This window comes from Eleutherodactylus coqui, chromosome 4, assembly GCF_035609145.1.
Source record: "Eleutherodactylus coqui strain aEleCoq1 chromosome 4, aEleCoq1.hap1, whole genome shotgun sequence".
Lineage (NCBI taxonomy): Eukaryota > Metazoa > Chordata > Amphibia > Anura > Eleutherodactylidae > Eleutherodactylus > Eleutherodactylus coqui.
In genome coordinates this window covers 94672816-94687019 of record NC_089840.1, presented here as the reverse complement: position 1 = coordinate 94687019, position 14204 = coordinate 94672816, and the positions used below count along the sequence as shown (strand labels likewise).

The 14204-nt window shown below is 53.6% G+C and overlaps 2 protein-coding genes across 6 annotated transcripts in view; both read right to left on the bottom strand.

Annotated features, from left to right (window-relative positions):
• The window catches only part of LOC136625576 (acetylserotonin O-methyltransferase-like), a 63967-nt gene that overhangs the window by 33553 nt on the left and 16210 nt on the right, over positions 1 to 14204 (bottom strand). For 4 of the 5 annotated variants that reach the window (XM_066599872.1, XM_066599875.1, XM_066599874.1 and 1 more), the window contains one exon: positions 13939 to 14007. The exons of the other annotated variant lie outside the window; for it this stretch is intronic. In XM_066599872.1, the coding sequence (XP_066455969.1) occupies positions 13939 to 14007 (69 nt within the window). The remainder of the gene's footprint in view (positions 1 to 13938; positions 14008 to 14204) is intronic. 5 annotated transcript variants of the gene reach the window in all.
• The window catches only part of LOC136625577 (acetylserotonin O-methyltransferase-like), a 186101-nt gene that overhangs the window by 158304 nt on the left and 13593 nt on the right, over positions 1 to 14204 (bottom strand). The window lies entirely within an intron of this gene.

Genomic DNA, 14204 nt, shown 5'->3' with positions numbered 1-14204 from the left:
CCCCAGTCAGACTGGGGTTCTTTAGAAGTGGACACATGCAGTTACAACTCCGTGTGGACCCACGGCATGGGTGGCTCCCTGGAACCCACCGGCGGTACATAAATATATCCCATTGCAGTGCCCAACACAGCTGATGTAACGTCAGCTGTAATGCAGGTGGGCAAAAAATTAATTGGATTACACTGTAGGCGAGGGCCCCCAAAAATTGGTGTACCAACAGTACTAATGTACCTCAGAAAAATTGCCCATGCCCAAACAAGAGGGCAGGTGAAACCCATTAATCGCTTTGGTTAATGTGGCTTAATTGGTAACTAGGCCTGGAGGCAGCCCAGTTAAAATAAAAATTGGTTCAGGTGCAAGTTTCAACGCTTTAATGAGCATTGAAACGTATAAAAATTGTTTACAAAAATTATTTAACTGAGCCTTGTGGGCCTAAGAAAAATTGCCCATTCGGCGTGATTATGTGAGGTTTCAGGAGGAGGAGCAGGAGGAGGAGGATGAATATTATACACAGATTGATGAAGCTAAAATGTCCCTGTTTTTGATGGTGATACAGAACGATGCTTCCATCTGCGGGTGCAGCCTACGTATTGCTTAGGTATCGCTGCTGTCCGCTGGTGAAGAAGAGAAGTCTGGGGAAATCCAGTGTTACCATACAGGGCGGCATGGGGTCCCGCGGTCGGCGCGCGTCGCTCCGGCGTCGGCTCCAGCAGCCTGGAGCCCTGTGTCGAGGTCATCCCAGCAGCTTGGGTTGGCCAGTGGGCGGCGGCGTGGGCGTGCCCGCCCGTAGGGTGCCGCCCGCACTCCTCTGTGCTTCTTATACAGCAGTGGGTGGAGTTGCCTCCTCCCACTCTCCGCCCCTGGGCGGAACCTTGTGGTTAAAAGACTGGCAGTGAACTGAGCTCATTGCCAGTTATTGGTTCTGCATGCACCTAGCCAGTCTGTCTGCGGTTCTCCTCAGTCAGTCCCTAGTGTTCGGTCAGCTCCCTCTGGTCCCCTTTTACTCAGTCTGTTTTTGTTGGTTTGGTTTGCCTCTAATCTAGTCTGGCCCAGTCAGCACTAGTTGCTATCCAGCACTCTGCCAGTTGCCTGTGAGTTCCATCCCCAGCCTTGTCAGTGTTGTTTGGTCTGTTACACCTGCCTCCTCTGTCGGCACTCTGTTCCCCCCATTAGGTAGTTTCCTGCTTGTCAGCCGCCAGGCCCCTAGCCAGCGCAGGGACCGCCGCCCAGTTGTCCGCCTGGGGTTAGCCAGGGCCGAGGCAAGTAGGCAGGGACAGTGGGGTGCGGGAAGATCAGGGCATCCCACTTGGCGCTCGGGGGGCAGAGTGCCGTAACATAATAACTGGCCCTTAAAATATTGTTTTTCTTTTCATGGCGGCGATCAGCGCCCTTGCAAACCAGCTGCAAGACCTGGTGCCGGTGATCCGGGATTTGTCAGCTCGCATGGTGGCCCAGGAGCAGTGGGCGTTGTCGCAGGAGCAGAACGCCTCTACCTGTCCGAACCCAAGTGCCCTCTTCCCGAGGTGTTCTCTGGGGAGAGGAACAAGTTTTTCGTTTTCCAACAGGCGTGTCGCCTGTTTTTTCGGATGCGTCCCCGTTCTTCCGGCTCGGAGGTCCAGAGGGTCGGGCTTATAATGTCCCTGCTGCGGGGCTCTGCCCATACTTGGGCCTTTTCCATTCCCGAGGGTTCCCCCTCCCTGCAGTCGGTGGACTCCTTTTTTCAGGAACTCGGGGGTATCTTCGATGAACCGGACCGAGTGGGGTTGGCGGTTGCGCGGTTGCTGGCGCTGCATCAGGGGTCGCTTTGTGTGGAGGATTATTGCTCCAATTTCAGACGCTATGCGGGTGATACTGCATGGAACGATAGTGCCCTGAAAGACGTTTTTATGCAAGGTCTCTCAGACGCGGTCAAAGAACTGTTGATCTCCCATCCCGTTCCCGGGTCCTTAAAGGAGGCTATGGAGTTAGCAGTGAAGGCAGATAGGAGGCTCAGGGCTGGGAAGCAAGATAGACCGACCCATAGAGTCAGGGAGGTCATTTGTCCTGTTCCCTCCCCGTCCGTACCAGTCTCTGTTCCCGAACCTATGGAACTGGACCCGCTGGACCCCAAGGAGCGACGCCGGATTCGGTTATTACATAATCTCTGTCTCTACTGCGGGAAAGCTGGACATCGGGTGATAACTTGCCCCTGGAGGCCTCAGCGTCCACAGTCTGAATCGGCGGAAAAACTTCCAGTCCTAGGCGACTGCAGGGAGGGTCGCCTAGGACCTCAGGTACGTCCTAGACTTCTGATACCCTGCCAGGTTAGATTCCGGAACTTCTCCCGCCTAGGGCAGGCGTTTATTGATTCCGGAGCAGCTGCTAACCTGATAAGCATGCGTCTCGTTGAGCCCCTGAGGGCTGAATTTGTGGCGCTGAAGACGCCAATTCGTTTTGCTAGCATTGATGCTACTCCTCTTGCTTCGGGCTTGGTTCGATGGAGGACCCCAGTGTTACAACTCATGGTGGGGGGTTGCCATTCGGAAGGTCTATCATTCCTGGTGATGGAGAAAATGTCGGTAGACATGGTACTAGGGATGCCGTGGCTGGCGTTGCACAACCCCCAATTCGATTGGGCCACTGGGGAGCTAACCCAGTGGGGGCCGTCCTGCCATAGCCATCGTGCTCCCCCTCCCCCCTGCTCAGTCGAACAGAAGGGGTACCGGTCCTCTGGAAATCGCAAAAGGAGGGGTCGGACGGGGTGCCATAAGTCTTTGTTGAAACCTGTTGTCTCTTCGGTGATACCGTGGGTCGAGCAGTGTGTACACCCAGTAATCCGTAGTGGCCAGAATGCGTGTAACGCGAGGGTCACGAGAAAGGCATCCTAACATGAAGTCAGCCATGTGTGCCAGGGTACCTGTACGCAACACATGGCTGTCCTCACTAGGAAGATCACTTTCAGGATCCTCCTCCTCCTCCTCCTCCGGCCATACACGCTGAAAGGATGACAGGCAAGCAGCATGTGTACCCTCAGCAGTGGGCCAAGCTGTCTCTTCCCCCTCCTCCTCATGCTCCTCCACCTCCTCCTCAACGCGCTGAGATATAGACATGAGGGTGCTCTGACTATCCAGCGACATGCTGTCTTCCCCCGCCTCCATTTCCAAGCGCAAAGCATCTGCCTTTATGCTTTGCAGGGAACTTCTCAAGAGGCATAGCAGAGGAATGGTGACGCTAATGATTGCAGCATCCCCGCTCACCATCTGGGTAGACTCCTCAAAGTTTCCAAGGACCTGGCAGATGTCTGCCAACCAAGCCCACTCTTCTCTAAAGAATTGAGGAGGCTGACTCCCACTACGCCGCCCATGTTGGAGTTGGTATTCCACTATAGCTCTACGCTGCTCATAGAGCCTGGCCAACAAGTGGAGCGTAGAGTTCCACCGTGTGGGCACGTCGCACAGCAGTCGGTGCACTGGCAGATTAAACCGATGTTGCAGGGTCCGCAGGGTGGCAGCGTCCGTCTTGGACTTGCGGAAATGTGCGCTCACCCGGCGCACCTTTCCGAGCAGGTATGACAAGTGTGGGTAGCTTTTCAGAAAGCGCTGAACCACCAAATTAAAGACATGGGCCAGGCATGGCACGTGCGTGAGGCTGCCGAGCTGCAGAGCCTCCACCAGGTTACGGCCGTTGTCACACACGACCATGCCCGGTTGGAGGCTCAGCGGTGCAAGCCAGCGGTCGGTCTGCTCTGTCAGACCCTGCAGCAGTTCGTGGGCCGTGTGCCTCTTCTCTCCTAAGCTGAGTAGTTTCAGCACGGCCTGCTGACGCTTGCCCACCGCTGTGCTGCCACGCCGCGGGACACCGATTGTTGGCGACGTGCTGCTGCTGCTGACACATCTTGATTGCGAGACAGAGGTTGCGTTGGAGGAGGAGGGTGGTTTAGTGGAGGAAGCATACACCGCCGCAGATACCAGCACCGAGCTGGGGCCCGCAATTCTGGGGGTGGGTAGGACGTGAGCAGTCCCAGGCTCTGACTCTGTCCCAGCCTCCACTAAATTCACCCAATGTGCCGTCAGGGAGATATAGTGGCCCTGCCCGCCTGTGCTTGTCCACGTGTCCGTTGTTAAGTGGACCTTGGCAGTAACCTCGTTGGTGAGGGCGCGTACAATGTTTCGGGAGACGTGGTCGTGCAGGGCTGGGACGGCACATCGGGAAAAGTAGTGGCAACTGGGAACCGAGTAGAGCGGGGCCGCCGCCGCCATCATGCTTTTGAAAGCCTCCGTTTCCACAAGCCTATACGGCAGCATCTCCAGGCTGATCAATTTGGCAATGTGCACGTTTAACGCTTGAGCGTGCGGGTGCGTGGCGGCGTACTTACTCTTGCGCTCAAACAGTGGTGCTAGCGACGTCTGGACGCTGCGCTGAGAGACATTGCTGGATGAGGCCGAGGACAGCGGAGGTGAGGGTGTGGGTGCAGGCCAGGAGACGGTAGTGCCTGTGTCCTCAGAGGGGGGTTGGATCTCAGTGGCAGGTTGGGGCACAGGGGGAGAGGCAGTGGTGCAAACCGGAGGCGGTGAACGGCCTTCGTCCCACCTTGTGGGGTGCTTGGCCATCATATGCCTGCGCATGCTGGTGGTGGTGGCTCCCTGGCTGATCTTGGCGCGACAAAGGTTGCACACCGCTGTTCGTCGATCGTCAGGCGTCTCTGTGAAAAACTGCCACACTGTAGAGCACCTTGACCTCTGCAGGGTGGCATGGCATGAGGGGGCGCTTTGGGAAACAGTTGGTGGATTATTCAATCTGACCCTGCCTCTACCCCTGGCCACCGCACTGGCTCGGCCTGTGCCCACACCCTGACTTGGGCCTCCGGGTCCTCGCCCGCGTCCACGTCCTCTAGGCCTACACCTACCCCTCAGCATGCTGTATTACCAGTAGTGCAGAAACAGAACGCTGTAATTAAATGTGCCACTTATTGGCCTGTGGTTGGAGGCTGACTTCGCTTACGGAACGCACAGCAGAGCCAGGAAATAATTTTGCGCAAGCCTGCTGTAACACTTAGCTGGCTGCGTATGAATTAGGAGGACAACTACACCCAGCACAGACCCAGTACACGGAGGACAGTCACAGGCAGCCCAAATAGATTTGTTTTCCCAAATGTTTTTGGAAAGGCCCACTGCCTATATTCAATAAATATGTCTTCTGTCCCTGCGTCACCACTACTGGCCCTGGAGTATGTAAAATAACTGCAGACTGTTGCACTGTGGACAGGAATACAGCGGTGATGTAAGAGGCAACACAGAGCCAGGAAATAATTTTGCGCAAGCCTGCTGTAACACTTAGCTGGCTGCGTATGAATTAGGAGGACAACTACACCCAGCACAGACCCAGTACACTGAGGACAGTCAAGGGCAGCGCAAAAGATTTTTTTCCCCAAATGTTTTTGGAAAGGCCCACTGCCTATATTCAATAAATATATGTCTTCTGTCCCTGCCTCACCACCACTACTGGCCCTGGAGTATGTATAATTACTGCAGGGCGCAATGCTCTGCACGGCTGATATACAAAAAAAAAAAAAGTTCAACACTGCAAAAAGCAGCATCCACACTACTGCACACGGTTAGATGTGGCCCTAAGAAGGACCGTTGGGGTTCTTGAAGCCTAAAATACTCCTAACACTCTCCCTATAGCAGCTCCGGCACCAACAGCACTTTCCCTCCTCTTTGTCAGAATAAATCTGTGGCGAGCCGCGGGAGGGGACGATTTTTATACTCGGGTGACACCTGATCTCGCCAGCCACTCACTGCAGGGGGGTGGTATAGGGCTTGAACGTCGCAGGGGGAAGTTGTAATGCCTTCCCTGTCTTTCTATTGGCCAGAAAAGCGCGCTAACGTCTCAGAGATGAAAGTGAAAGTAACTCGAACATCGCGTGGTACTCATCACGAGTAACGAGCATCTCGCACATGCTAATACTCGAACGAGTATCAAGCTCGGACGAGTACGTTCACTCATCTCTACTGGTGAGGCAACTGTGGGGGTCACTATTACTGCTGAGGCCGCTGTGGGGGTCACTATTACTGCTGAGGCCACTGTAGGGGTCACTATTACTGCTGAGGCCACTGTGGGGGTCAGTATTACTGCTGAGGCCGCTGTGGGGGTCACTATTACAGCTGAGGTAGCTGTGGGGGTCACTATTACTGCTGAGGCCGCTGTGGGGGTCACTAATTCCACCGCGAGGTAGCAGGGGAGAGAGCTGTTAGTTCTCTGCAGTGAGCCTATCTGACAGATAGGCTCACCACAGAGAATCACGGCATACCGTGATTTAGATTCTGTGAGCAGAGAATCGCTATGATGCTCCGCTTGTGGATGCCACGGATGCGCTTTCCGGATTATCGTCGCGGGTAACATAATAAACAATCGCCCGTGGACAGGCAGCCTTACAATTACAGTCAGCCCTTTGAAGACAACCATCAGGCTGATGTAGCCCTCCGTGAAAATGAGTTAGTCGCCCCTTCTCTATGGTGCTAAATAGAAGCCTCGGGATCTATGCCATAACTAAACCTTATTCTTTTAGCATTTATGCACCAGGAAATACTCAGGTATATAAAACGGGATTAGCACTTCAATTCATTCACAAAACCTTATTGTGAGCAGTGATTACTACAGAGTAGAGATGAGCGAGCGTACTCGTCCGAGCTTGATGCTCGTTCGAGTATTAGGGTGTTCGAGATGCTCGTTACTCGAGACGAGCACCACGTGGTGTTCGAGTTACTTTCACTTTCATCTCTGAGACATTTGTGCGCTTTTCTGGCCAATAGAAAGACATGGAAGGCATTACAACTTCCTCCTGTGACGTTCCAGCCCTATACCACCCCCCTGCAGTGAGTGGCTGGGGAGATCAGATGACACCGAAGTATTAAAATCTGCCCCGCCCGCGGCTCGCCACAGATGCATTCTGACAGAGATCAGGGAAAGTGCTGTCTTGCTGTAGCTGCTATAGGGAGAGTGTTAGGTGTTATATTCGTCTTCAAGAACCCCAACGGTCCTTCTTAGGGCCACATCTGACCGTGTGCAGTACTGTTGAGGCTGCTTTTAGCAGTGTTGCACAATTATTTTTTTTTTGTATATCGGGCCTGCAGACCATTGCGTCCTCAGTCTGCAGTCATTTTACAGAGTATAGGGGCAGTACTGGTGAGGCAGGGACAGTGGGAAAGGTGAAAGAGATATACTGTATATATAGTCAGTGGGCTTTTTCCAAAACATTGGGGAAAAATACTATATTTGGGCTGCCTGTGACCGTCTTCAGTGTACTGCGTGTCTGCTGGGGGTAGTAGTCATAATTAATACACAGCTAAGCGTTACAGCAGGCTTGCGCAAAATTGTTTACTGGCTCTGCTGTGCCCGTTACATCACTGCCGTCATAGCGCCAGAGGGAAACAGTATACATAATATACGCTGCATACAGGGTCTGTCTGGTGTTTCAGCTCACCATTTAAAAAAATAGAAGCAAAATACTTAAGGCCTACCACTGGCCTTTGGCCACTTGACTGCTTCTGCGCTGTGAATTCCAGTAGCTCAGTCATACGCACCTACGTCTCACTACAGGCGTGCGCAAAATTGTTTCCTGGCTCTGCTGTGCGTTCCGTAAGCAAACTCAGCCTCCAACCACAGGCCAATAAGCGGCACATTTAATTACAGCATTCTGTTTCTGCTCTACTCGTAATACACCATGCTGAGGGGTAGGGGTAGGCCTAGAGGACGTGGACGCGGGCGAGGACGCGGAGGCCCAAGTCAGGGTGTGGGCACAGGCCGAGCTCCTGATCCAGGTGTATCGCAGCCGACTGCTGCGGAATTGGGAGAGAGGCAAGTTTCTGGCGTCCCCAGATTCATCTCACAATTAATGGGTCCACGTGGCAGACCTTTATTAGAAACTGAGCAGTGTGAGCAGGTCCTGTCGTGGATGGCAGAAAGTGCATCCAGCAATCTATCGACCACCCAGACTTCTACGCCGTCCACTGCTGTAACTCTGAATCCTCTGACTGCTGCTCCTCCTTCCTCCCAGCCTCATCACTCCATTAAAATGACACATTCTGAGGAGCAGGCAGACTCCCAGGAACTGTTCTCGGGCCCCTGCCCAGAATGGGCAGCAATGGTTCCTATCCCACCGTAAGGAGTTTGTCGGGACCGATGCCCAACCTTTGGAAAGTTCCCGGGGTCCGGGGGATGAGGCTGGGGACTTCCGGCAACTGTCTCAAGAGCTTTAAGTGGGTGAGTAGGACGATGACGATGAGACACAGTTGTCTATCACTCAGGTAGTAGTAATTTCTGTAAGTCCGAGGGAGGAGCGCACAGAGGATTCGGAGGAAGAGCAGCTGCACGATGAGGTGACTGACCCCACCTGGTTTGCTAAGCCTACTGAGGACAGGTCTTCAGAGGGGAAGGCAAGTGCAGCAGCAGGGCAGGTTGGAAGAGGCAGTGTGGTGGCCAGGGGTAGAGGCAGGGCCAGACCGGATAATCCACCAACTGTTTCCCAAAGCCACCCCTCGCGCCATGCCACCCTGCAGAGGCCAAGGTGCTCAAAGGTCTGGCTGTTTTTCACTGAGAGTGCAGACGACCAACGAACTGTGGTGTGCAAGGTTTGTCGCGCCAAGATCAGCCGTGGAGCCACCACCACCAGCATGCGCAGACATATGATGGCCAAGCACACCACAAGGTGGGACGAAGGCTGTTCACCGCCTCCGGTTTGCACCGCTGCCTCTCCCCCTGTGCCCCAACCTGCCACTGAGATCCAACCCCCCTCTTAGGACACAGGCACGACCGTCTCCCGGCCTGCACCCACACGCTCACCTCCGCTGTCCTCGGCCCCATCCAGCAATGTCTCTCAGCGCAGCGTCCAGCCGTCGCTAGCGCAACTGTTTGAGGGCAAGCGCAAGTACGCCGCCACGCAGCCGCACGCTCAAGCGTTAAACGTGCACATAGCCAAATTGATCAGCCTGGAGATGCTGCCGTATAGGCTTGTGGAAACGGAGGCTTTCAAAAGCATGATGGCGGTGGTGGCCCCGCGCTACTCGGTTCCCAGTCGCCACTACTTTTCCCGATGTGCCGTCCCAGCCCTGCACGACCACGTCTCCCGCAACATTGTACGCGCTCTCACCAACGCGGTTACTGGCAAGATCCACTTAACAACAGACACGTGGACAAGCACAGGCGGGCAGGGCCACTATATCTCCCTGACGGCACATTGGGTGAATTTAGTGGAGGCTGGGACCGAGACAGAGCCTGGGACCGCTCACGTCCTACCCACCCCCAGAATTGCGGGCCCCAGCTCGGTGCTGGTATCTGCGGCGGTGTATGCTTCCTCCACTAAACCTCCCTCCTCCTCCTCCTCCAACGCAACCTCTGTCTCACAATCAAGATGTGTCAGCAGCAGCATGTCGCCAGCAGTCGGTGTCGCGCGGCGTGGCAGCACAGCGGTGGGCAAGCGTCAGCAGGCCGTGCTGAAACTATTCAGCTTAGGAGAGAAGAGGCACACGGCCCACGAACTGCTGCAGGGTCTGACAGAGCAGACCGACCGCTGGCTTTCGCCGCTGAGCCTCCAACCGGGCATGGTCGTCTGTGACAACGGCCGTAACCTGGTGGCGGCTCTGCAGCTCGGCAGCCTCACGCATGTGCCATGCCTGGCCCACGTCTTTAATTTGGTGGTTCAGCGCTTTCTGAAAAGCTACTCACGCTTGTCAGACCTGCTCGGAAAGGTGCGCCGGCTCAGCGCACATTTCCGCGAGTCCAAGACGGACGCTGCCACTCTGCGGACCCTGCAACATCGGTTTAATCTGCCAGTGCACCGACTGCTGTGCGACGTGCCCACACGGTGGAACTCTACGCTCCACATGTTGGCCAGGCACTATGAGCAGCGTAGAGCTATAGTGGAATACCAACTCCAACATGGGCGGCGTAGTGGGAGTCAGCCTCCTCAATTCTTTAGAGAAGAGTGGGCCTGGTTGGCAGACATCTGCCAGGTCCTTGGAAACTTTGAGGAGTCTACCCAGATGGTGAGCGGGGATGCTGCAATCATTAGCGTCACCATTCCTCTGCTATGCCTCTTGAGAAGTTCCCTGCAAAGCATAAAGGCAGACGCTTTGCGCTCGGAAACGGAGGCGGGGGAAGACAGTATGTCGCTGGATAGTCAGAGCACCCTCATGTCTATATCTCAGCGCGCTGAGGAGGAGGAGGAGGAGGGGGAGGAGCATGAGGAGGAGGGGGAAGAGACAGCTTGGCCCATTGCTGAGGGTACCCATGCTGCTTGCCTGTCATCCTTTCAGCGTGTATGGCCTGAGGAGGAGGAGGAGGAGGATCCTGAAAGTGATCTTCCTAGTGAGGACAGCCATGTGCTGCGTATAGGTACCCTGGCACACATGGCTGACTTCATGTTAGGATGTCTTTCTCGTGACCCTCGCGTTACATGCATTCTGGCCACTACGGATTACTGGGTGTACACACTGCTCGACCCACGGTATAAGGAGAACCTTTCCACTCTCATACACGAAGAGGAAAGGGGTTCGAGAGTGATGCTTTACCACAGGACCCTGGCGGACAAACTGATGGTAAAATTCCCATCCGACAGCGCTAGTGGCAGAAGGCGCAGTTCCGAGGGCCAGGTAGCAGCGGAGGCGCGGAGATCAGGCAGCATGTACAGCGCAGACAGGGGAACACTCTCCAAGGCCTTTGCCAGCTTTATGGCTCCCCAGCAAGACTGTGTCACCGCTCCCCAGTCAAGGCTGAGTCGGCGGGAGCACTGTAAAAGGATGGTGAGGGAGTACGTAGCCGATCGCACGACCGTCCTCCGTAACGCCTCTGCTTCCTACAACTACTGGGTGTCAAAGCTGGACACGTGGCCTGAACTCGCGCTGTATGCCCTGGAGGTGCTTGCTTGTCCTGCGGCTAGCATCTTGTCAGAGAGGGTGTTTAGTGCGGCTGGGGGAATCATCACGGATAAGCGTACCCGCCTGTCAACTGACAGTGCCGACAGGCTTACACTTATAAAGATGAACGAAGCCTGGATTTCCCCAGACTTCTCTTCTCCACCAGCGGACAGCAGCGGTACGTAAACAATACGTAGGCTGCACCCGCGGATGGAAGCATCGTTCTCTATCACCATCAAAAACGGGCACCTTTTGGCTTCATCAAACTGTGTATTATATTCATCCTCCTCCTCCTGCTCCTCCTCCTGAAACCTCACGTAATCACGCCGAACGCGCAATTTTTCTTAGGCCCTCAAGGCTCAGTCATATTACTTTTGTAAAAAATGTTTATACGTTTCAATTCTCATTAAAGCGTTGGAACTTGCACCTGAACCAATTTTTTTTTTAACTGGGCTGCCTACAGGCCTAGTTACAAATTAAGCCACATTAACCAAAGCGATTAATGGGTTTCACCTGCCCTCTTGGTTGGGCATGGGCAATTTTTCTGAGGTACATTAGTACTGTTGGTACACCAATTTTTTTGGGCCCTCGCCTACAGTGTAATCCTAGTAATTTTTATGGGCTTCGCCTGCACTCATGGTACAGCAAGGTGTGTGGGGTTGGCCTACACTTTTGCTACATAAATGTAACTGGGGCCTTGTCTATACTGCAACTACTGAAATGTGAAAGAGACTGTTATCTCCCTAAACTGCTGCAACGGGAATGTTACTGTGGCCTGTCTTGACTGCTACTACTACTGAAATGGAACTAATATTGTGCTCCCCCTATAATGCTGCTAGTGATATGTTACTGGGGCCTGTCCCTAATACTACCGCTGAAATGTTACTAATTCTGGGCTCTGCTTATACCGCTGCTAATGCTATGTCACTGGGGTGTGGAAACGGAGGCTTCCCAAAGACATGATGGTGGCAAGGCCATTTCCCACCAACGCGGTTACTGTTAAGGTGCATATAACCACGGACACGTGGAGAGGACATGTAGTGCCTCAAAAACATCCCCCTCCTCCTCCAACAATGAAAACATTCTTGGCAAATACCTTTGCATTCGTCCGTCTGGTGGCAGTCCAAGAATTTCACCTTTACCGACACAACAAGAGAGCCCCCCCACCATCCCCCCGCCACGGCCCACTTAATCCTGGCCACATTCCGAAAACCAACTAAATAAAACCGCGCTACTAGATCCGCAGTCGCCACCACATTCCCACCAACGCGGTTACTGTTAATGTACATATTACTACTCTGACTGGGGCATGCACTGTGGGCCGAAGCACACCTGTATTGTATGTGACGTTAGCTCTGCTGAGCAGGGCACTGCAATGGGATACATTTATGTACCGCCGATGGTTTCCAGGGAGCCACCCATGCTGTGGGTCCACAGGGACTTCACATTAGGGATTTGTACCTGCCAGTGTCTATGTATTAAAAACCCTGGTCTGACTGGGGCATGCAGTGTGGGCCGAAGCCCACCTGCATTAAACCTTACGTTACCTCAGGTGTGCTGGGCACTGCAATGGGATTTATTTATGTACCGCTGCTGGGTTCCAGGGAGCCACCCATGCTGTGGGTCCACAGGGACTTCATATTGGGGATTTGTACCTGCCTGTATCTATGAATTAAAAACCCCGATCAGGTTGGGGCATGCAGTGTGGGCCGAAGCCCACCTGCATGTAATCTGCCGTTAGCTTTGCTGTCCAGGGCACTGCAATGGGATATATTTATGTACCGCCGGTGGCTTCTTGGGACCCACCCATGCTGTCGGTCCACACGGAGTTGTAACTGCATGTGTCCACATATAAAGAACCCCAGTCTGACTGGGTCATGCAGTGTGGGCCGAAGCCCACCTGCATTAAACCTGACGTTACCTCAGCTGTGCTGGGCACTGCAATGGGATTTATTTATGTACCGCTGGTGGGTTCCAGGGAGCCACCCATGCTGTCGGTCCACACGGACTTCACAATAGGGAGTTGTACCTGCCTGTGTCTACTTATAAAGAACCCCAGTCTGACTGGGGCATGCAGTGTGGGCCGAAGCCCACCTGCATTTAATCTGACATTAGCTCTGCTGTCCAGGGCACTGCAATGGGATACATTTATGTACAGCCGGTGGGTTCCAGGGAGCCACCCATGCTGTGGGTGCACACGGAATTCCCATTGCGGAGTTGTACCTGCCTGTGACTATTTATAAAAAACCCCGGTCTGACTGGGGCATGCAGACACCTTGACAGAATGAATAGTGTGTGGCACATGGGTTCCCCATTGCTATGCCCACGTGTGCAGCTCCTGATGGAGGTGGCACAGGATTGGATTTCTCATTGCTTCTGTACAGCATTGTGGGCTATCGCCCGCCCCTTTTAAAGAGGGTCGCTGCCTGGCCCTGCCAATCCTCTGCAGTGTGTGCCTTCGGTTCCTCCTCATGGCAGACGCACTTATAAATAGACATGAGGGTGGTGTGGCTATGAGGCCAGCTGAAGGCTGCGCAGGGACACTTTGGTGTGCGCTGTGGACACTGGGTCGTGCGGGGGGGGGGGGGTTGGGCAGCATGTAAGCCAGGAGAAGTGGCAGCGGAGTGTCATGCAGGCAGTGATTGTGCTTTGTTGGAGGTAGTGTGGTGCTTAGCTAAGGTATGCCTTGCTAATGAGGGTTTTTCAGAAGTACAAATTGTTGGGAGGGGGGGGGCACTCTTGCCGCTATTGTGGCTTAATAGTGGGACCTGGGAACTTAAGATGCAGCCCAACATGTAGCCCCTCGCCTGCCCTATCCGTTTCTGTGTCGCTCCCATCACTTTCTTCAATTGCCCAGATTTTCACAAATGAAAACCTTAGCGAGCATCGGCGATATACAAAAATGCTCGGGTCGCCCATTGACTTCAATGGGGTTCGTTACTCGAAACGAACCCTCAAGCATCGAGAAAAGTTCGGCTCGAGTAACGAGCACCCGAGCATTTTGGGGCTCGCTCATCTCTACTACAGAGCTATGTGCGCAAGTTACCTGTAAACTGCTTCAAATATTTCTTGTGAAGATACCCCAAAAGCTCTCTCATACTGACATTTCCCCTCTCTGAAACAGAAGGAATATTATTTAGTTATATATAAAGTTGACAAAACATTTCATTACTTATATTTTATATCCAATTATCTAGCACTTCTATTCCTCTACAGACACCACGGCTAGATACAAGCATCAAAGTTTCATCTCAGGCATAAAAGAAAAGGTTACATTTATGTAAGTTTTTCTTATGAAGACATTTTAGGAAT